At 43.7% G+C, this 23916-nt stretch overlaps 1 protein-coding gene across 2 annotated transcripts in view; it reads left to right on the plus strand.

Annotated features, from left to right (window-relative positions):
- The window catches only part of SEMA5A (semaphorin 5A), a 570854-nt gene that overhangs the window by 382024 nt on the left and 164914 nt on the right, over positions 1 to 23916 (plus strand). For both annotated transcript variants that reach the window (XM_055554473.1, XM_055554474.1), the window contains exons 9-10: positions 13216 to 13501; positions 19336 to 19471. In XM_055554473.1, coding sequence (XP_055410448.1) covers positions 13216 to 13501; positions 19336 to 19471 — 422 coding nt within the window. The remainder of the gene's footprint in view (positions 1 to 13215; positions 13502 to 19335; positions 19472 to 23916) is intronic.

Consider the following 23916-nt stretch of genomic DNA (forward strand, 5'->3'; position numbering starts at 1 on the left):
CTCTTTGAGGTCTTTAAAATACAATGATTAACTTCCTAGTGATTAAAGATAATTTACTTGGAGAGAGAAAAATCCCTTCTGTGCTTAACTCTAAGGAGGAATTGTTTCTGCTTATCGTGAAGACAGGTGCTCTGTGGAGCTTGGCACTTCTTCCCCGGAGCAGACACCACTTCTTGGGGATGCAAACGTGTCTGGGATAGGGTGACCCTGTTGGGTTCCATCCTGGGGACAGTGAGATCACTTTTGGCACAATCTATAGAGTGCAGTCCCCAAAGGTGTAAATCTTCTGAGTTAGGCTCTCCCTGTACAGATGAGATTTGCTAAAGCAGAAAATTCATGAGTGGAACCAGAGTTCACAGAACAAGCAAAGCAAAGACAAGTAGGGCCTGAACATGGAGTCTGTTTGTTATAGGAGATCTGTAGTGTTTATCAAGGAAAATAAGCTTGGTAAAACCCAGAACAAAAGACATGGATGTATAGTCTGCAGCCTAGTTTTGTGATTTTATCAGACAGCATCTGGGCAAATGCTTAAAAGGGGTGTCCTTATGAACAGTAGACTCTGTTCAGCAGTGCAGCTGAAAGACTAAACCCTGACCACTGACTCAAGAAGTTTCAACTTGTTAGGGTGATGGCATGTGGACTTAGAGCTTGGGAGCAAAGTCCTGTGACATGAGACACAGCATGACCAAATGTCATTTTCTAGTTTTCAGGCTTAATCAAGCCTATCAGAAGGCATTGTGGGCAGATGGTCTACCTTGAGGGGAATGGATATATCTTAGAAATAGTGTTGTAAATCAATTCTGATTATCTTTATAAAGTCAGAAAAGAGTTTAAATAAATGGTCTCCCTGCATATCATCTGCCTGTCTGTGCACCTGCTGGAGTCTCTGGTACATCCAATTATGATTCCATGCACAAGGAGTGGTGACGCTGACTATTTATAACTTGCCAGGTAGATGGAAGGCTCCATTTATGTGTCTTCTGGAAATCTCTGCACAACACCCCCCCCCCCACCACAAGGGAGATGGCACTGTCTCCATTTAGAGATGAGCAATCTGGGTCAGAGGAATCAGCCTCCTGAACCAGGCCCACATGGCTGATGCATGTGTGAGCTAGTAATTGAAGACAGATCCTCCTCCTTCTGTAGGCTCCCAGCCTCCCCTTTGGTTAATTGACTTCTTGGGAAAAACCACCATCATGAGCTGCCCCTATCTCTCTCCAGATGTCCAGATTTTTATGCACAGGCTGTCATGGTAGAGCAATATGGAGACCGTGGACATGGTGGCCAGTGTTTTCTGGATTGGTGAAAACTTGAGAAAGGAGCTGGAATGAGCTGGAGTTATTAAACCCAAGGCAGAAATGCCTGTAGGATTATTTAGCACAGCCCTTTATGCATGCAGAAGTCTGGTAGGTGACAGGAAGGAACCAATTCTTGTGGTACTCTCTGAAAATAGTGGTGTGTTCTGTCCTGATCCTTGAGCACTAAGTTCCTGAAAGTTGGGCAATCATAGAATCCCTTCAGGCGAGTGTTGCAGGGTCTGTACTTGGCAATAAGGCATTTTGTCACCAAATTCAAGTTTGGCTGCTTGCCCCTAAAGAATCCAATCCTGAGAGTGACAGGTGTTGAGTGAAAGGGAAGATAGCTTTATTGAGGAAGTAAGCAGTCCTGGGGAGAAGGTGGACTCATGTCCCAAAGAACCAACTCCCCACTCCCCATGTTTTGCTTGGAGATTTTATAGGAAAAAGAGGAGGAGAAGATTGCCATGTATATGGTCAGCTCAAGGACGTTCTGCTGACTGGTGGGTGTTGAGGTAAGCTGGAGTCAACATCATTGACCTTCTGGTTCCAACTGGTCTGGGGTCTTTGTGCTTGTGGGTAGCATACAGTTAACTTCTCCCACTTGGCAGGGGTTTCAGTATCTGCAAGACAGCTCAGAGGATATATCTGAGAATATTATCTCTAGCCCTGGAGGAGGAACTAAAGGTCTTTGACTTTGCCTGATGGCTAAACTGTTATTTTGTCTGCTTAACTGTTTTCCTTTGCTTCTGCATCTTCTCATTTCTCTGATTAAGGTTATTTGTTGGCTTTTTTTTTTTTTTTTTTTTTACTGACAAGGGGCAGGCAGAGGACATGTGAGTAGAGGGCCTATTCTGGAAGGCCCATAGGATCCTGCTCAGTTACATTTTGGACTTCAGTTTACATGTTTCCAGAGAGAATACTTGAATCCCACCCTTTCTCCCCCCACCAAGATATTATGAGGCCAGAGGCACCAACTGTATACACTAAGACATATAGAGACCTGCATTTAAAAAAAAATCTGCACAAAGAAGATATCTCCCATTATAGAGAACACATATACCATTTAGAAATTTGTTAGTACTTATGTAACCACTCAGGACAATGCTTTGATCTTCATTGTCCAGAAATCATAGCAGTCTCCTGATGACGGTCCTGGGTCACTCCTCACTCCTGGCATGATTATTAACATTGCTCCTCTCTCTCTCTCAAAAGATCTCCAGTTCAGATCATAAATCATGTTGTCATCCTGTTTATCAGATACTCAATTCTCTGTGTTTCAGTAAATTTGCCTCCATAATACTCTGCAAAACTTCTTGTTTTCCCAGTTTTCACTAAATAATGTTGGAACCTAGTATTTCTTCCAATCAACTTTTGCATGTTTTCTTCTTAGTGTTTAAGAAATATTTTACAGGCGCTAAAGTATTCCTAAGATCTTTGAATTAAAGTTAATACTCCAATTTAAAAACTCTTTAGGTTTTACAGTCCTGCAGGTTAAATGATTGATTCCTAAAAGAAGTAACCTGTATATTTAAAATATTTATATAATCAAGAAAAAATGAACATGATCAATAGAAGCTTTGAAAATATGAGAAATACGTAATCATGAAATTACTTATGCCTAGTTGAGCCCAGAGCTATATGATTTAGTCAGATCGTACAGGAGACTGGAAAGGCTGTCAGAGGCTTTGTGCTTCAAATTGAGTGAGCAAGCAGGATAGAGCAGGATGTCTCTGGCCCTGTGAGCCAGAGCTAGAACAGGTGGACAATAGGCAGTTGGGGGAGTTCCTGTAGACACTGAGAGAGAAAGACTGCTGGGTGAGAGTTTGGGCTCCTAGAGTACGTGCTGGTGAACAGGCGGCTATTCTCATTCAGGAAGAGATAGCACATGTCTCTGTGCTACACGTTGCTCCTGCTCGAATCAGAAAATGTATGTAAATAACACACTTTCAACAGGTTGCATTCCGCATGAAGAAGAAAGGAATCAACTTTGCTGGAACCATGATTCTAGTTCTTCTGTGATGTTTTAGCAATTACTTTCTGCTGGGTTCTCAGTGAGTGAAGGACCTGGGGTTCTGAGGCTCATGTTATGATATCAGTGATCACTAAGGACATATTGGGACCACATCCCACCCCGACCTTTGCCTGACGACCACCACACACACAGGAATTTGGGGCATCAGCTTTCTCTGCAACTCTCCAGTGTCTCCCCGGTGGTGGCTGAATTACAGATTTCTCTCTGTGTATCTCTGTCTTGGCCTGGCCTTCTGTGTCAACCCTAGCTTCCTTCCATTCTTGGTCACCCTTAGGGTCTTCTCCTGGGCTACTTTCCATTCTAGGTGTGGCCTGGGGCCCAGTCCCAGCTTAAGCATCTGCCCTTTCCCTGCTCCCCTCCCTCTGATTCTTGAATTCACCTCGATGCCCTTGGCCCCCAGTGTCCTCCTCCTTATTGTGCTGACTCGTTGGTCTGTGTCTTGTTGGTTGGTTCACACTGGCCTTGAAGGTACGGGCTGTGGGATGCCCAGGGCCCAGGACAGTGGGACAGCCCCATAGCAGGTGGCAAGGAAGTGCCTGAGGATGGAGGCTCTTTAGCTGGAGTGCAAGGCTCCATCTCTAGCACAGACCCTCCACCATGTTGGTTCCAGATCTGCTGAAAGGAACACACACCCTCATTTGGTATACATAATGCAAATATTATGAAGTATGATAACTTGTTAAATAAATAAGGGCTTCCAGGGTGATGCTAGTGGTAAAGAATCCATCTGCTAGTACAAGAGATGCTAGAGTCACAGATTCTATCCCTGGGTCAGGAAGATCCTCTAGAGTAGGAAATGGCAACCCACTCAAGTATTCGTGCCTGAAGAATCCCATGGGCAGAGAAACCTGGTGGGTTATTGTCCATGGGGTAGCAAAGAGTCAGACAGGAGTGAGTGTGAGCACACACAAGTAAATACTGATGATATGTTTAACAACATGTCTGTTGCTATTAATTCATATTTTGTATGTATTTATTATTGATTTATAGAGTTATTATTTATATATTTATATAATATGTATACACATATAAATATGAATTCATTTATATAAGTGTATAAATATTATATAAATAATAATATATAATATTATATATTAAAATATATATAATATATTAAAATAAAATATAATAAATAAATCACTTCATGGGAAATAGATGGGGAAACAGTGGAAACAGTGTCAGACTTTATTTTTTGGGGCTCCAAAATCATTGTAAATGGTGACTGCAGCCATGAAATTAAAAGACGCTTACTCCTTGGAAGAAAAGTTATGACCAACCTAGATAGCATATTGAAAAGCAGAGACATTACTTTGCCAACAAAGGTCTGTCTAGTCAAGGCTATAGTTTTTCCAGTGGTCATGTATGGATGCGAGAGTTGGACTGTGAAGAAGGCTGAGCGCCGAAGAATTGATGCTTTTGAACTGTGGTGTTGGAGAAGACTCTTGAGAGTCCCTTGGACTGCAAGGAGATCCAACCAGTCCATTTTGAAGGAGATCAGCCCTGGGATTTCTTTGGAAGGACTGATGCTAAAGCTGAAACTCCAATACTTAGGCCACCTCATGCGAAGAGTTGACTCATTGGAAAAGACTCTGATGCTGGGAGGGATTGGGGGCAAGAGGAGAAGGGGATGACAGAGGATGAGATGGCTGGATGGCATCACTGACTCGATGGACGTGAGTCTGAGTGAACTCTGGGAGTTGGTGATGGACAGGGAGGCCTGGCGTGCTGCGATTCATGGGGTCGCAAAGAGTCGGACACGACTGAGTGACTGATCTAATCTGATAAATATGAATATATGTAAATGGTGATCTATAGTTTGATGATTAGCAACCAAGTGATAGGCATGTGGCAGGCATCACCCTTGACTTTCACAATGATACTGTTGTTGTTGTTCAGGCGCTAAGTCATGTCCAACACAATGATACTAAGTATCGGGTATTGTTATCACCATTCTAAGGGGCTTCCCAGGTTGCTCAGTGGGTAAAGAATCTTCCTGCAATGCAGGAGATGCAGGCAGATGAGAGTTTGATCCCCAGGTTGGGAAGCTCCCTGGAGGAGGGTATGGCAAACCACTCCAGTATTCATGCCTGGAGAATGACAGAGGAGCCTGGTGGGCTACAGGCCAGAGGGTCACAAAGAATCAGACACGACTGAAGCGACTGAGCACACATTCTAAATGGGGGAAACTGAGAACTTGTGCTGTTACATAATCTGGCCAAGTTCTTACTGCCAGTAGGTGGAAGTATTGAGCCATGTATACATACACCTCAATCCTATACTTATGCATGTCACACACTCAAAACATACACACACAAACATGTATATCTATCCATCTATCTATATCTACTGATCTATCGATCGATCTACCTAGTCTTTTCCTAGAAATCTTAAGGAAAGAATTTTAGTATGTCAATGTCTTTTAAACCACTTTTTACTTAATTAAATTTTAGTTTAATTATCAAATCTTGATAAACACATAGATGAAGTTAGCTTTACTTTGGAACCCTCTGCTGCACATTTCCATGTAGCTGTGATAGGGAAACAATCTTCAAAAGAAAAAGAGGACCTGAAAATCTAGGAATATGCACAGAAATGATTTAGGTGGTAACTGATATCAAAAAATTATAGAACTGAAACCTCTGTCTCACTGAATGTCATGTCTAAATATTGTTTCCATTAGCTCCTTTATTTTTGTGAAGTGGCTGGCTATTTTAAGAACTCAACCTGGCTTTATTTATGTTTCTCAAAGTCTGATCACCTTTAATATATGCATGTTTGATTACTCATTTTCATTATGTGAAGTTCTACTTATTGTTGTTAAAATTTGTGTCTGACTCTTTGTGACCCCATGGACTTCAGCATGCCTGGCTCCTCTTTCTCCCACTATCTCTCGGAATTTGCTCAAATCAATGTCCATTGAGTCAGCGATGCTATCTAACCATCTCCCTCTGTCATCCCCTTCTCCTCTTGCCCTCAATCTTTCCCAGCATCAGGGTCTTTTCCAATGAGTCGACTCTTTGCATCAGGGCGCCAAAGTATTGGAGCTTCAGCCTCAGCATCAGTCTTTCCAATGAATATTCAGAGTTGCTTTCCTTAGAGTTGAGTGGCTTGATCTCCCTGCATCCAAGGGACTCTCAAGAGTCTTCTCCAGCATCACAATTCAAAAACATCAATTCTTCAGAAGGTCTACGAAATACAAATTATTCACAAGGAAAGCAAAAGGAAATCATCAAATAAAAATTATAGCCTTCATTTATTGGGAGGGTATTTTGTATCAGCCTTTTGCTTTCCTAGGCTGAATAGTTGTTCAGGATGAAGGAACATTCTGGATGTCAGTGTTCAGCCCAGGGTTTTATGCCTGCTAGACATTTTCTAGTCTGCCTTTCCCTTTGATTGCAAAAAAATTAAAACTTTGATAGATTTTTATTCTCGTAAGATTTTTATAGAGTTGGAAAATCAGAATTCCTCCCTGTCTTTAATGTCCATTCTCATCGGTTTAGACAAATATTTCTATATCAAGAGGCTCTCAGTGGTCTAGTCAGTCATTAGATTGGACCACTGAGCCTGGCACCCCTCCAGACTGGTGCAATAGGCTATGGAGCAGAGAGAAGACCAAGTGCAAGGATCCATCTGGCAGTTTAGAGTTTGGTTGTACATGGTCAGAAACCCCTCAAAAATATTGATGCTTTTGCTCTTCTTACAACTCAAGTTTATTTATATTGCTTGGGTCCCTACTCAGTGTTCGCATCTTCATGGCCACTATTATGTCAGTAAATGTACAAAATATAAGTGCTTATATCATGAAACATAATTCCTCTTTTAACATATTTTGTAGAATACTCTGTAATCTGTTACTCGATATGTTTTACAAACATGAGGGGAAAAAAACAGCTTCTCCATGCATATATTTGATAATAAGCTGACAAATACTTGTGTCTGTTTTTATTCTGAATTAGCAAAACTTCTATTCATTTGTAGCTTGATAATGATGACGAATAAAAGACCTCTCTTTCATGCACCCACATTCACTGTAGACAGGAAGGCCACTGACTGATTTCTCACTTATTCAGTTCACTCAGGAGTGAAAGATACTAGCTTATGGTGAATCACATTTTAACAAGAGACAGGACTTAAATAATGGAAGGGAAACAATATGCATTTTATTATACCGCCAGGTGAGATTCAAGTACCGCCTACCTCCAGATTTCTATCTATAAAGGCAACAGCTCGTTGGCTTTCTATTTAACAGCTATCACTGCTTTTCCACTATCTTTGGCAAAGGAACAGGATGTTGGCTGAGTTTTAAAAGGCTCTGGAACTTCCTGATATGACAGCAGGTCACCCATCGGAACCCATCATCCCCCTGAAGGGATGTGAGGCTGCAGGATGTGTTTCCAACGGTAGCTTAGCTCCTTAACTGAAATATCTGTAAGGTGTGGTGGGTTAGAGAAACACAGGACAACGTTGTTGTCTTTGTCATTCAGTCGCTAAGTCATGTCTGACTCTCTGCAGCCCCACAAACTGTAGCCCACCAGGCTCCTCTGTTCTCCACTATCTCCCCAGATTTGCTCAAGTTCATGTCCAGTACTGCATTCCAGGCACAAATTCTTCCCTTGTTTTTGCAGTAGGAAAGAAATCTATTTGCACATTTCTATCTAAAAAGCTCTATGTCACCCTATCATAAAATGGGTTAGAGTGGTGCGGAGAGACATTGGAGGTTCTCCAGGGAAAGAGGAACCCATGGGCAAGTCTGCTAGGCCTGACTCAGTACTCCTCTTTTATGAGAAATCTGGGTGAGATTGTTCAGTGGGGTGGACGATGAACATGGATAGACGCTCTCACGGTCTCTGGTGCATGCGCCCGTGCTCTGGTGGACGTCACTGGAAGCATCTTCTCCAGAATTGAGGCAAACACTTCCCACACTATTCTTGTTTAATGAGTGCTGGGATTCTTGACTCCTTCCTCCCACTTTTCTTTCTGTGGCATCCTTGATGTCTCTGATAGCTCCAGAGTAAAGATTTATTGGAGCATCCCTCTTCCCCTCTGGTCTGTTCTCAGACCCTCCTCATCTTGGTCCTGAGTAAAACCCAGCCATCACTGTGGTTTCTGAAACATTGCCTGGAGTTCCAAGACCTGTTCTTCAATGTTGTTGAAGTAACTGTTCTCTCGCAGCCCATTATTTTTTCAGTGAAGTGTAATGGTCCATGTATAGGCTTTGTGGTCAGACCATCTAGACTCAGGACATAACCTCCTCTTGGATGCTGGTTCTGTGAACTTGGTCGGGTTCCTCTGGGCTGTAGTGTCTTCATCTATGAAACTGGATGGATAACACAAGCATTTCCTTTTATGATTCCTGTGAGTTTCCTGAGCTTCTGAAAGAGAAGCACCTAGCCCGGAGCCTTATACAAGAGTTTAGCACTCAATAGAGATTTTAGAGTTTTTAATCTCAATAGAGATTGGGCTTCCCTGGTGGCTCAGATGGTAAAGAATCCTCCTTCAATTCAGGAGGCCTGGCTTTGAGCCCTGGGTTGGGAAGATCCCCTGGAGAAGGGAAAGGCTACCCACTCCAGTATTCTGGCCTGGAGAATTCCATGGACTGTATAGTCCACAGGGTTGCAAAGAGTTGAATACAACTGAGTGACTTTCACTTTACTTCAGAGATTTTTAAATTACAGACCAACTTTGAGCCGGAAGACACCAAGGCAGATCTTTTTTATGTTCTCAGCTCCTTGATTTCCTGCTCAAGGCTTCCTGGATCCTACAGATATTTCCTATATGGTTTTCATGCTGTGTCTCCCTGAGTTACTGGCAGAAGTAGGTAGTCGTGAGGGTGCTTGATAAAGCTTGTGGACTCTGTCTCACGCCTCATCCACCCGTGCTGGGAGCTATAGCTAGACACGCCTACATCTTTCTTCCATTTCTTCATTTTCCATAAGGTCTGCTGGTGATGCCGGTGGTTTTTTGTTTGTCTTCATTTCACTGAGCAAAGTGCAGTCTGGTTAAACGAGCCTGGGTGCAGAACCTTCTCTGCAGAGATTTAACCTTCCTTCAGAATTAGGCATACAGGTGAATATTAGCTTTAGAAACTCAATAGAGTCTTATAATTGTTTCATATATTTGCTTTAGGGGGTCTGCTTCAGTGAGTAATTCTCCTTGGGAGACACACAGTGAGCACGGATTCAAAACTCCCCAACTATTACGCTTTTCTTTTCAAAAACACAAGTTGGAGGTGCGTCCCCGCCCATTTCTGTGGGCATCTTTCCAGGGTATCAGAGCAGACTGCACAGTAAATATGTCTGACTTCCATCTCATATATTTTAATGCAAGCCAGGGTGTTTTTTTAAATATCTGTTTCGAGTTAAAGCAAGTGATCAGCCACTATGTTTAACAGTTGATAAATTAAAATCAGTTCTTGTTGAAATCTCTATTTTTAATACTTTAGTGCACGTAAAACTATTTAAGAACAATATCATGAGCTAAAGAGAGAAGCACATGACATATGCAATGTATAGTAGAATATTTTTACATTTTTAGAATGTGAGAAAGTGAGAGTGTTAGTCGTTTAGTTGTTTCCAACCCTGGGACCCATGGACTGTAGCCCAACAGGCTCCTCTGTCTGTGGAATTCTCCAGGCCAGAATACTGGAGTGGGTTGCCATTCTCTTCTCCAGGGGATCTTCCCAACCCAGGGATCCAGCCCCAGTCTATGGCATTGCAGGCAGATTCTTTACCCTCTGAGACACTAGGGAAGCTGTGAAGTTGAATGAATTTGAAACATTTTATGATGACATCAACTCTTGATTGAAATTCAGTCGAATTTGGTTGAAAGCTGGTAGCACCTTTCAGGACAGAATAGTACTCAGCACCCTCTTCATGTCAGTCTTGGAATCAGCATCTGTATTTCAGATCCTGAGTGAGTGAGTGAGTGAAGTCGCTCAGTCGTGTCTGACTCTTTGCAGCCCCATGAACTGTAGCCTACCAGGTTCCTCCATCCATGGGATTTTCCAGGCAAGAATACTGGAGTGGGTTCCCAGGAGATCTTCCCGACCTAGGGATTGAACCTGGGTCTCCCGCATTGTAGACAGATGCTTTACCGTCTGAGCCACCAGGGAAGTCCTATTTTAGATCTTAGGTGAGCCCAAAACAGGCCTAATGCTTAACATTAATGGATCATCTTGTATCCAAATCTATTTTTAGTTGCCCTGCCGATAACATGTCTGTTGGTACAACATGATTGGATCTGACAAAGTACAAGGCCAATTGAATTGTCCTCCAAAGCCAATTGTCCCTGAAATATGTCCTGTGGATACAGTTGTGTGTATTTTTCCATTAATTTTGAAGGATATTTTCCTATTATCTTAATTGCACCATAAATTAAGGCACTTGCTGATTGAGTAGAAAACTCTCAGCAATGGAGAAAAGCGTAAGAATAAAACCTGGTTATTAGAGTTTTTAAAAGATAAGTATTAGGGTACAGCTGTGTCTGACAGCCGCTTCCCACCTAGTGCTAGTGCTAAAGAATCCGCCTGCCAGTGCAGGAGACTTAAGAGACGTTGGTTCGATCCCTGGGTTGGGAAGATCTTCTGCAGAAGAAAACGGCAACCTGCTCCAGTATTCTAGCCTGGGAAATCCTTGGACAGAGGAGCCTGGCTTGCTACAGTCCATGGGGTTGCACAGAGTCAGACACGACTGAGGTGACTTAGCACGTCATGGCATGGTGTCTGAAAGGGTATCATCTCTATTATCAATAGACTCAAACAGCAAGTCATGAAGATAATGCTTTCAGTGCTGTATACAAAGTTCTGTTGACAATCTATAATAAATTCCTAAATGCCTAATGAGTGTGGTGATTAAGTAAAGGTTTGCCATAATTTGTCATTTCTAAGTCCATAATTTTGATCTAATCATGAGATCAGAAAGGCAATGACTGCATCTCAATACCCTCCCCTTCTCTAAATGAATTCCCCAGAAATAAGAAAGTAAGAATTATCACATTTCATAGTCACCATAGTAACAGGAATGGCTAAAGCTGATTCAGGACACTAACCTTATAGTTTCAGTTTTCACAAATGAAAAACATTTTTAAAGTCCTTACTGAAAGCACATAATTTATGCCAAAGTCATACTCGAGTATATAAGTAAAATCAAAGAATATTGTTGTCTTCTACACAAAGTGAAAGGGAAGTCGCTCAGTTGTGTCCGACTCTTCGTGACCCCATGGACTGCAACCTACCAGGCTTCTCCGTCCATGGGGTTTTCCAAGCAAGAGTACTGGAGTGGGGTGCCATTGCCTTCTACACAAACATGATATTAATGCAATACCTCTATATTCTGAGTCACATTTCATATTTTTAATATTTTTCTCCCACTTTTTTTTCCCAAATTCATATAGCTTTTATTATGGTATATTATAGTAATTGTTCTATTTTATTATTATTGCTGAGAATCTTTGTGTCTAATTTTTTTATTTCTTTTTTTTTATCCTTTATTGTTTTACAATAGGTCCTTTTTGGCCATCTATTTTAAATATAGCGTCGTGTACATGTCAGTCCCAAACTCCCAATCAATCCCCCCCCAACCCTTCCCTTCCAATAACCATAACTTCATTCTCTAAGTCTGTGAGTCTGTTTCTGTTCTGTAAATAAGTTCATCTCCCACTGTTTCTGAAGGTTATTAAGAATATACAAATAAAGTACTGTCTATGGCTTTAAAGTGTGTTGCAAATTTTTGCTGCTGATTTTTGATGATATTAATGTTACATACCTATCGAAAAGTTGTGTGTGTGTTAGCCACTCAGTCATGCCGAAATCTTTGTGACCCCATGGACTGTAACCTTCCAGGCTCCTCTGTCCATGGGCTTTCCCAAGCAAGAACACTGGGTTGCCATTTCCTACTCCGGGAGATCTTCCCAACCCAGGGATTGAACCTGGGTTTCCTACATTGCAGGCAGATTCTGAGCCATCAGGGAAGCCTCGTTATGTACCTAAGTGCTATATTAACTCGGGATGCTTATGTGTGGAATCACACTGGCTATTTCCTGTCACTTAGAACTCATGTGAGCTTCCCTAGTGGCTCAGACAGTAAAGAATCCCTGCCAATGCAGGAGACCTGAGTTTAACCCCTGGGCTGGGAAGATACCCTGAAGAAGGAAATGGCAACCCACTCCAGTATTCTTGCCTGGAACGTCCCATGGACAGAGGAGCCTCGTGGGCCGCAGTCCATGGGGTTGCAAAGAGTCAGACATGACTCAACAGCTAAACAGCAGAACTCATGTACCAGGTTCCACCAGTGGTGTAGATCATTACGGTGCTCTTAGGGCCTTGTGTTCCTTCTATAAGAACACAGTGTTAGCCACACAAAATCAAATCTCCTTGGAATAAATACTGAGCAGGCAAGATACAAAGGAGTAGCTTATGGATGTTTAGGCTTTTCTTCTCTCTTGCTTTTATTTTAATCAACTTTTTATTTTACATGGGAGCATAGTTTTGAGGATTCCCTCATGGCTCAGTAGGTAAAGAAATTACCTGCAATGGACCACTTGTAATGCAGGGGACTCTGATTCAATCCCTGAGTCCAGAGGATCCTCTCGAGAAGTGTATGACAACCCATTCCAGTATTATCTGGGACATCCCTTGGACAGAGGAGCTTGGTGGGTGATAGTTCATGGGGGATGCGAAGAGTCGGACATAACTGAGCCACCAAACCACCACCACCATAGTTGATTTGTGATACTGTGTTAGTTTCAGGTGTACAGCAAAGCGATTCAGTGATACATGTGTCTCTTTCTTTTTCACATTCTTCCCCTGGTTAGGTTGTCACATAATGTTGAGCAGTTCGCTGTGCTGTCCAGTGGGCTGAGCCTTTTCTTCTTTCCTGTTGTTTCTAGAACCAAACTTCGTGTCCTCTTATGACATCGGAAATTTCACCTACTTCTTCTTCCGAGAAAATGCCGTGGAGCATGACTGTGGGAAGACCGTGTTCTCCCGAGCTGCCCGCGTGTGTAAGAATGACATAGGGGGCCGCTTCCTGCTGGAGGACACGTGGACCACGTTCATGAAGGCTCGCCTCAACTGCTCCCGCCCGGGTGAGGTGCCTTTCTACTACCATGAACTCCAGGGCACCTTCTTCCTGCCCGAGCTGGATCTGATCTACGGCATCTTCACCACCAATGTGTATGTAACTGCAAATCGTTCTTGCCCTGCTCTTCCGCTCCTTGTGAATGACTCTACTGTTCTCTGCCCTTTGAGCTTTGCAAGTTGCTTTAACAGAGATGTTTCTTCTTTCTCTGGGCTAACAGCCAAAAAAAAAAATTTGAGTATGAATTCAGTGCTACTTAAAGGGATGTGATTTCTGAGATGGGTCTTAGGAATATAAAGCTGCTCAGAAAGTTTTGATCTATCCTTCTGTTATGGTAGCTTCAAATTATTCTCTGTAAATTTTTCCTTCTGATTTACTAGTGTGTTCTGGGCACATTCTGAAATGCTAGAATATATTAGATGTCTTTTTTTTTTTTAATTTATTTTTAACTGGTGGTTAATTGCTTTACATTGTGTTGGTTTCTTCTGCTGTGCCACAACATGAATCAGCCAGTTATATATGTGTCCCCTCCCTCCCCATCTTACCTCTCTAGGTCTTTTTTTTTACCCTATACATAAGTCATGCATCTTTGCATAATGAAACCAGTGTTGTCTGGAGAATCTGATCTTTGTGATAACATAACTTAACTGAACTGCACATGTAGGAAGAGCACATAAGTAGGCTTACCCTATTGTATTAGATGACTAACTTAGACATTTCTAAAAGAATGATTCTACTTTTAAAGTATTTTTGGGAAAAAAAAATATAGTGTTTTATTTCTTGTGGGGAGATACTCTTCCTTGAGAACTGACATTATTTGGACTAAGTACAGGATGTACAGTTTCCTGACTCACATTCACTCTGGTGGAGTGTGGTGGGACCCCACACTTAATTCCCTTCCTTAGCTGAGGTGCTCAGACTCCATGAGATGAAACCCACCGCAAGGAATTACAGAGACTCAAGCTCCACTTTCCTCCGCCTTCGCAGTGGGCATGATGGTTCTGCAGGGTGATTTCTGCTTTGCATCACCTTTGAAATCTCTCATCTGGTGACCTAATGGTTTGGATAAAAGCCAGATATCTGTGTCCAGGGTAAAGGATCTGAGTCAGGATGAGTTGAGAATGCCAATCATGGAGGTGCGATGGCCAAGTGTACAGGTCTGTCCCAGATCACGAGACCAAGAGATTGGTTACTGGGACAGTCGGTCAGTCTATGATGTCTCATTAGCTTCCCAAGTCTTGTTGACTTCTGTTTTCATGTCCAAATGGTGCATGCTCAGTCACTCAGTAGTGTCTGACTTTTTGCGACCCCATGGACTGTAGTCATGAATGCAGGCTCCTCTATCCCTGGGATTTTCCAGGCAAGAGGACTGGAGTGACTTGCCCCTTCTTCCTCCAGGGGATTTTCCTGACCCAGGAATCAAACCCAGGTCTCCTGTGTCTCCTGCATTGGCAGTGGGATTCTTACCACTGAACCACTTGGGAAGGCTGCCCACGAATTGCATTTCTGAAGAATCACATCATCTGCATCTTACTTCCTTGTTATTCTTCCCTCCCATTTTTCCTGCTGAGCTTAAGTGTTAACATTTGCTTTCTAACAAGTTTGTTCCTGAGGAGTCTTCTGTCTGATGTAAAGTTAGAAAAACAAGACTAAAATGGATGACTCGCTACTCACCCCCACCCCACCAGGACCATCTTTGTTGTAAATCTGGTTTTCAACCCCAGAGGTTATTTTCTCTCCTTGATAAGTTTCTTTGGGGGAAAAAAAAAATCAATGTATAGCTTCTGAAGTTGATTTGCTTTCCAAAACCTTATTTAAGAAATAGTGTAAGCTGCACAAGATGAATGTTCACTGGCTCTGTTGACATCAATTTTACACACAATGGGAGCTTGGCTTACTGAGATGTTCATTCCCCTGGCTGCGGGCAAAAGGGAACAATTTAAAAAGTTGTGGAAGTTCTGTGTCTGGGCCATTCCAGGAGGGTGAGTGGTCTATTTAGATACTTGCAAAGATAGGTTTCAGACTATTCCAGAATATTTGCTTAGTGTTGAAGATGCTCATCATGTTGGAAATCTGATACAGAGACCTTATACTAACAGGAAGAGAATCACTAGACCTTCCACATCTCTCTCCAGTACTTATTCTCAGTAGGTCTTGGGAACTGCTTTCTGATCTATCTGTTGCAAATCCCGGCATACGTCTCACCTCTGCTCCCTCTCCTGTCTCAGCCTTGCTCTTACTCCCTCAGGAGATGACTGCATTCTTGGCAAAACATGCTCGAAATGGAGAGAAAATGACAGTTTGAGGTACCGGTTGTGTCCTGTCTCTGAACCAACCGATGGCTAAAACTGCCCTAGCTGAGCTTTCCAGTGCTTAGGCTCATAGGTTTGTTGGTCTCCAGCACTGGGGAATAGGGATAAAGTTCAGTGTTCCAGCTCATTTTGTCCCTAGTTGTTCAGTTTCTAAGTCATATCTGGCTCTCTGTGAGCCCATAGACTGCAACACGCCAGGCTTCCCTGTCCTTCACCATCTCCCGGAGTTTGTTCAAACTCATGTCTGTTGAGTTGGCAATGTCATCCAACCTTCTCATCCTCTGTCACCCCCTTCTCATTCTGCTGTTAATCTTTCCCAGCATCAGGGTCTTTTTTAATGAGTCGACTCTTTGCATCAGGTGGCCAAAGTATTGGAGCCTCAACTTCAGCACCAGTCCTTCCAATGAATATTCCTGAATATTCAGGAATATCATTCAGTCCTTCCTGAATATTCATTCAGGGTTGATTTCCTATAGGATGGATTGGTGGGATCTCCTTGCTGTCCAAGGAGCTCTCAAGAGTCTTCTCCAGATAGAGCTCAGTGATTTTCTCAACACTGGGGCATGGATTGGGCTGCAGGAAATAGTACCTTCCTGCAACAGAGTCTCTGAAGAGATTTGCCTGTTTTTTTTCTTCCCCTGGAATCTAAAAATGCTGGCTTTCAGATAATGTAGTTGTGGGAGTAGGGGAGGGTTAACGTTTTGATATTTCTTCTTTTGTTAAGAGACAAAGAGCTAAGAGGAACACCTCTACTTTTCTTCCAGTGGCTTCCAGCAGATTCTAAGTTCCCCTATTGTTGGGCTCACCTGGGGGGAGGGAGGGGGTGCAGCCACTCTTACATGCCTAGGCTCTGAGCAGGGAAAGAAATGAAACAGAACATTAGATACAGCAGTATTATCCATGACAGAGGCCAGCTTGCAACATGTGGTTGAAGGTCTATTAGCCAAATGGATATGTCACTGTAGACCCCAGCTTTCAGCAGACTTGTCCACAAGGTCATGGTAGACCAGACCTGGGCTAACCACCACTGCCTGCAGGGACCAACAGGGGAAGGTGAATGTGCAATTCTGGCTGGCAGACCCATCCCAGGAAGAGTGGGTGAAGAGCTGCTAGGGGGTGGTCACTCGTGTCCTTCCTCCTCACCCTTCTCAGTTTGCAGCAAGTTAAACGATAGAGGAAAGGCAGGAAAGTGCATGTGTGTGTGTGTGTGTGTGTGCATGCGTGCGTTGTGTGCACAGAACACATAACCTGTACCAATGGGGCTCTGCTTTCCAGGAGGTGGGAAGAAGTGTCTACCAACACGTGTCAGGGATACTCAGAATGACAGCCCCTGGGGCATCCAGTTTGACATCAGAGACCCCACCCAGTGCCCTTCAGAGTGAATGAGTGCAGTGAACTGGGAAATGGATGCAGGCAGGTGGGGGATAAGTGTCTTCCCTTCCCAAGAAAGAGCCATAGCAATGGGGTCAAAGGCAGGAGCACCAGGGCCCCCTGCAGTTCAGTTCAGTTCAGTCGCTCAGTCATGTCCGACTCTTTGTGACTCCATGAATTGCAGCACGCCAGGCCTCCCTGTCCATCACCAACTCCCGGAGTTCACTCAGACTCACATCCATCGAGACAGCGATGCCATCCAGCCATCTCATCCTCTGTCGTCCCCTTCTCCTCCTGCCCCCAATCCCTCCCAGCACCAGAGTCTTTTCCAATGAGTCAACTCTTCACATGAGGTGTCCAAAAGTACTGGAGTTTCAGCTTTAGCATCATTCCTTCCAAACAAATCCCAGGGCTGATCTCCTTCAGAATGGACTGGTTGGATCCCCTTGCAGTCCAAGGCACTCTCAAGAGTCTTCTCCAACACCACAGTTCCAAAGGATCAATTCTTCTGTGCTCAGCCTTCTTCACAGTCCACCTCTCACATCCATACATGACCACAGGAAAAACCATAGCCTTGACTAGATGAACCTTTGTTGGCAAAGTAATGTCTCTTCTTTTGAATATGCTATCTAGGTTGGTCCTGCTTTCTTTCCCCTCAGCCTGTGATGTGGACTCAGGCACCTCCCTATACCTTTGTCCGTATGTCTGTGAAGTCAGGCTGGCCTCAGGAACTAGAGTTTCCCTGTGACCAACAAGAACTTCCCTGTCAGGCACTTAGCAGAGGGCTCAGAGAAGTGAGCCCCTCGCTGTCGCTGTGCCAGGACCTAGGAGTGGTCACCTGGTTCCCGGGTGGTATCCCACCTGGGGGTCTGGAGGTCTGCCGTCCTCATTCTAACATACTTGTCTTCTTGTTCTTGCTGAAGTCTACTCACATGTCCAAAGGCTAATTCTACCTTAGACATTTTTGGCTTATCTTCTTGTTTTCCAAGGGTAATATGCAAAGAGTAAAATTAGTAATGAATTCACATTTATTGTTTATCATTTTATCCTCCAGAAGTGGGGGTGAGTCTTCCCTTCAGACTCTCTTCTCTGGGGCTTCCAGAGGGAACAGGTATACCTGCTCTCAAGGCTCCAACCTTCCACAGGGTGTCTTTTGTTACTCTCCACACAGAGCTGTCACCAAGAATTCAAAATTTCCATTTTGGTGCCAACCTACCTGGGGGTTCAGTCCAACTCCCCCATTTAGTGGCTGGGTGATTTGGGGCAGTTGTCTTAACCTCATTTGGTCAGTGACTGTCCCCTCCCTTAAGAAGCTTAGATGAGTTGGAGTTTGTAGATATCTACCACCTATTTGTGTTTTTCAGATGAACCAAGGATAAGGTAGACATTCACATTTTATAGTTTCTTGCTTTTTCTTTGCCTTAGGAAATACAGTTTATAAGTAGACATACTATTGGCTAATAGCATAAACATGAAATTTTAAAACCATAGCTGAGCTCATAATGCAGATTTACTTAACCAAAAAAAAAAAAATATTGCTTTTTCCACTTAGTAAAAGGGCCTTGGACTCTGAGAGCCTCGCATTGACGCCTTCGGTCCTGCAAAGACTGAATTCTGAATTAAAGCTTCAAGAGGTCCTATGTCAGTGCTCTGCCAAATATTTGTCTTTGACCCTTTGAATTTAAAATACTTTTCACATATACATGTACATATACGTGAAGGATCTCTAACAGGCACTTGTTGCAAAATGCTTTCAGTTGTTTATTTTTAAAAGATGACAAATACTCACAACTATTTGGGGCCTTTACAGACAGAAGCAGCAGCAGCTCACCCCACTGCCAGCTAAAGTGCCCAGATTAGAGTGTGGGGAGAGAACCTTGCCAGGTGATGGGAGGCCCATGCCCTGGAGGAGGAACTCTGTTTCCTCCAGGAATTTTAAAGGCATAACATACAGCTCCTCAAAGGCTTCTATCATTTCCGCCCCGGCTGGGTGTGGACTCCATCCTGTCTGTGGGATTACAAGCATCATAACTGCTAAATACTGTTGTTTCTAGAGTGAAATGTTGGAGGAAAAAAAACCCAGAGGAGCACCGTCACTGCTTCAGCCTCATCTGTAGGGCGTTTATTCCTGCTGATCTTGAGTGTTCCCCTAGAAGGTGTTTCCTAGGCACCCAGAATCTGTCGTGGGGAGCAGAGCTCACCTCCGAGGGTGCTCTCTGACCCGCCTTCTCCTCTTTCTTCCACAGGAACAGCATCGCCGCCTCTGCCGTGTGCGTCTTCAACCTCAGCGCCATCTCTCAGGCCTTTAACGGGCCCTTCAAGTACCAGGAGAACTCTCGGTCCGCCTGGCTGCCGTATCCCAACCCCAACCCCAACTTCCAGGTAATTCCTGGGACAAAGGACCACTCCTTCAGTCATTCCCGCCGCTCACCCAGATAGCAGGCAAAAACCTTGTGCAGACAGACAGGCTGGGACCACTGAAACCCCGGTACTCGCACAGTGCAGCTGTGAGCTGCCCCACCCCCAACCCCCTGTGGGACAGTCCCTCACTCAGCTTATCTCATGTAAATAGACCACTGCCTTTTGTGTCCTGAGGCGCCCGACCTTCAAAGGGTCTTTTGTCAGCTGGGACGCCTGAGCTTGGACTGCAAAAGGCCAGCACAATGCAGCAGGTTGGGAATCCAGCTTCAATTAGTGCTAATGATGGTGGGCTCTGTGTCCCCAGGAGCTCTGACTCCTAATGAATGACGCTGTAATGAATGTGGTCCAGGACACAGAGCAGTGGGGATGCACAAACAGAATTGAGCTCTAATTGGGTACGCGGTGAGATTTCCTGTTGGGGTGAATGGGATGTGATGGGGTGGCTGTGGAGAAAACAGGAGCAGATGGAGGCCATTCGTGTATAAGGCACCAAATGCCACATGTTCAAGCCGTCAGGGGCTCTGACATCACCTGCTCTCATCTACCCATGTTGAGAGGGAGCTGAAACCAAAAGAGACAAAAGCCTCTACTGTTTGGTCTGTCAGCAGGTGTGTTAGTCAGCTCTGGCCGCTGTAACAAAATGTCACAGACTAGAAATTTCTTTTCTCACAATTCTGGAGGCTAAAGTCCATGATCAAGGTTCTGGCCCATTCAGTTTCTGGAGAGTGCTCCCTTCCTAGTTTGTAGATGGCCAGCTTCTCACCGTGTCCTCATGTGGCTTTTCCTAGGTGAGCATGAAGTGACACTAACCCTATGAGATCAGGGCCCCACCCTTATGACCTCATTTAACCTCAGTCACTTCCGTAGCAGCTCCAGCTCCTAATACAGCCACTTTGAGGGTTAGGATTTCAACATATGAATTTTAGGGAGACTCAGACATTCATGCATACCAGCAGATTTCCCTGGAGCTCCTTTCTTCTGAGAAGAACTGTCTTAGGATCTTTACCATCATCATCGTGGGTGTAATTTTTAGGAATGCCAAGTTCCAGACACTGGGTTCAATGCTTCTATGTATCTTGCCTCCTTCTGGCAACTGTGTGATGATTGATAACAGCTCCCTCTGACAGAGAAGGGTGTTGAGCCTCAGAGTATGTCATCAGGACAAGGACACGGGCTCCTTAGTGGCTGAGCTGGGCTCTCAGGCCCAGTCCTCAGATTCAGAGCCTCAACCTCTTCCAACCAGAGGAACTTTAGTCTTCATAACTAGTCAGTGTTAGACTCAAGCTGTGTATTCAGACCTCCAAATTCTGGTTGGTTTGTCAACCCAACACATAAAACCTCTGGCTTTTGAGAAAACTGAGAATTTGGAAAAGTTCAATTATTTTACATTTTCCTTGTACTTTGACAAGAATCATTCAATTTTAATTGTTTTGAAATTTTTTTATAAAGATCATGACACTGAGAATAGAGATGGGCTTACATGTCCACTTTATCATTCACTGCTTTACTTGGGAAAATGATTTAGCATCCCATAACAAGGACGACTGGAGAAGGCAATGGCAACCTACTCCAGTACTCTTGCCTGGAAAATCCCATGGGCGGAGGAGCCTGGTAGGCCGAAGTCCATGGGGTCGCTAAGAGTTGGACACAACACGACTGACAAACTTCACTTTCACTTTTCACTTTCATGCATTGAAGAAGGCAATGGCAACCCACTCCAGTGTCCTTGCATGGAGAATCCCAGGGATGGGGGAGCCTGGTGGGCTGCCATCTATGGAGTTGCACAGAGTCTGGCAGGACTGAAGCAACTTAGCAGCAGCAGCAACAGCAACAGGGGGGACTATTTAAGGGTTATTTGTTTGTAGCGACTTTGTCATATTTTCTCATCTCAGCAGCTCTGTAAAGTGGGTGTCATTAGCCCCACTTGTAAGTCAGGAAACTGAATGATCAAGTTTATAGTTGTTATTCAAGTCTCCCTACTAAGAAAGTTCAGTACTAGACAAAGAAATCCAGGCAAGCAAACAGTTTAGTGGGAACCAGACATGAAGTCGTCAGGTTTCCTGATGACATACATGGTTTATGTAATTAGTAACTGAACACGGATTCCCTGTGCCTCATTGTTGAGTCTCTGCATTTAAATCCCACCCATATCCCTGGATCCTGGGGTGATGTAGCTGTTTAAGAAGGCCCTCTGGAAAACCATGAAGGCAAAATATATCATTTCCTTTCAGAAAGTCCTTGGTCAAATCCTGAAGTTTAAAAAAATTTTCAAAGATGCTCACAGTATTTTAGGGTTCTTTTAATGTCTTGATGTTTCAATTGCACACGTCTTCACAGTGAACAGTGACTTAATAAACTCTGTGATGCCTTACCACCTCTGGGCAGTGGATAACTTTTAGCCCCTTTGTCTGGATACATTTGTAGCACAAAGCAAATCCCCTCATTTCCTGAGGGCACAGGCATCTGGTTTTATAATGCCAGTGTCACGCTAAAGGGCTTACTCACGTTTATGAGATGGAAGTCAGGCCATGTGGTGTAATGAATGAAGCCTGCAGAACGTGGTGTGCATTTCAGGCAGGGAGCCTGCTCCACTGAGCTTGTCTTGTTTGGGTAGTATTTAAGATGTGCATAGGACTAAAGTTTAGATTATGGTGATTCTTTGCATAAGTCCTGATATACAAGAGTATCGAATATTTTCTTTTGGTTTACCATGTTTGATAACCATGCTAACTTAAGGCAACCTGACTGACTTTTAAGGAACCACACACACAGGCATGGGGGGTGGGATATGTTGTGAATTAAGGGTCCATCCACTAACTGTGTATAAAGGGCCTTATATTTGCAAAAACCAATGGTTACATGCAGTTAGATATTTTAAATTATTGTTTGCCTACTAAGATTTGGAATTTTATGCAGTGCATATGTACTAGAAGGCTTCCTCGGTAGCTCAGACAGTAAAGAATCCACCTACATTGCAGGAGACGGGTTTGATCCCTGGTTTGGGAACATCCCCTGGAGAAGGGGATGGCAACCCACTCCGGTATTATTGTCTGGAGAAACCCATGGACAGAGAAGCCGGACCGGCTACAATCCATGGGGTCACAGAGAGTCAGACACCACTGAGCTACTAAGCACGCATGTACTAGAAATAGCTAATTAATTAGAAGATCAGATACATGACTCAGATTCAAAAAGAATGGGGTAGGCTGCACAATGCCTAATTTTGCAAGATTTGATACAAAATTCTCTATTGAAAATAGTAACAAAATGTAACACTATTAATTTTTATCAGTTGCAATCTAGAAACCACAGCAGGTGGTGCTGTGAAAGTCGTCCCTGTTAGAGCCTCAGTCCCCAAAGCCATGTAGACTCTGGGCCTCACTAGGAAAAGCTTCAGTCACTTACAGAAAACATTATCCAGACCCAGTGGTACAGCTGCACTGGGACAGACTCTAGAAATTTCTGTGCAGTTTTGATTACCAGCAACCAAATTGATGGAGCCGAAATGGATAACAGACCCTCAAAAGTGGTCGAGCAGATGAGCAGGCCACTGCTGGAGGACCAGATGATGGGACCTGACCAAGTCATCAGCATCCTTCAGTACTCCATAGGCGTTTGCAACAAAACAGGAGGAAGGGTACCATCAAAGTCAAGCACTCTCCACGTGTGCCTCGGTGATCGTGGACGTACCTACCAAGGGCCGGCAGGCTAGGGCTAGGATGGATCTGTCATCCTTGGAAAAAATAAACAAGAATGCAAATATTATTGTTATAAGAATTAGTAGAAGTATAGATGTATTACTCTCAGAGGTGTTAGCAAGACAAAGACTATGGATTGTAAGCCGCAGGAGGACGATGGCTGTGTTTTTACTATTTTTAATGTTTTCCTCTTGCTCAGAGTCCCTGAGGTGTCACGCCTACACTGCAGGAGCCCCATGTGTAAGGCATGGTGAGAGAATTTGCAGCCCGTTAGAGAGCTAGGTGGATTACTTATGATCCAATAAATATACGGTATAAATTTAAATAGAATTCAAAATATTTGAAAAAGAATCCTCGGGTGAGATTTTCATTATAATTTGGCTAAAAAACCAAGACACTGTATAGTTTCAACCAGTTCTTGGCTAATGATACTGCTGATCGATTCCAACCTCTGCCTTTTTCCCCCCTCACCACAAAGCAGCTTTTTTTCCTCCAACACCAAGCCAGATGACCAACAATTCAACTCAATTCTGACACTATTTACCCAGAGATAGCATCAGATCTCATGGTTGATAGACTCAGTCCTGCAAGACTCTCCCCTTGACCCTTGCTTCCAACACCAATCTCCAGTCCAGGTTGTCACCCTTGCTTCCGACCTGGGCTATAGGTGGATCCCCTCCTTAGGTTTGTTAATCATCTAGAGAGGCT

The sequence above is a fragment of the Bubalus kerabau genome, chromosome 18 (genome assembly GCF_029407905.1).
Source record: "Bubalus kerabau isolate K-KA32 ecotype Philippines breed swamp buffalo chromosome 18, PCC_UOA_SB_1v2, whole genome shotgun sequence".
Classification (NCBI taxonomy): domain Eukaryota; kingdom Metazoa; phylum Chordata; class Mammalia; order Artiodactyla; family Bovidae; genus Bubalus; species Bubalus kerabau.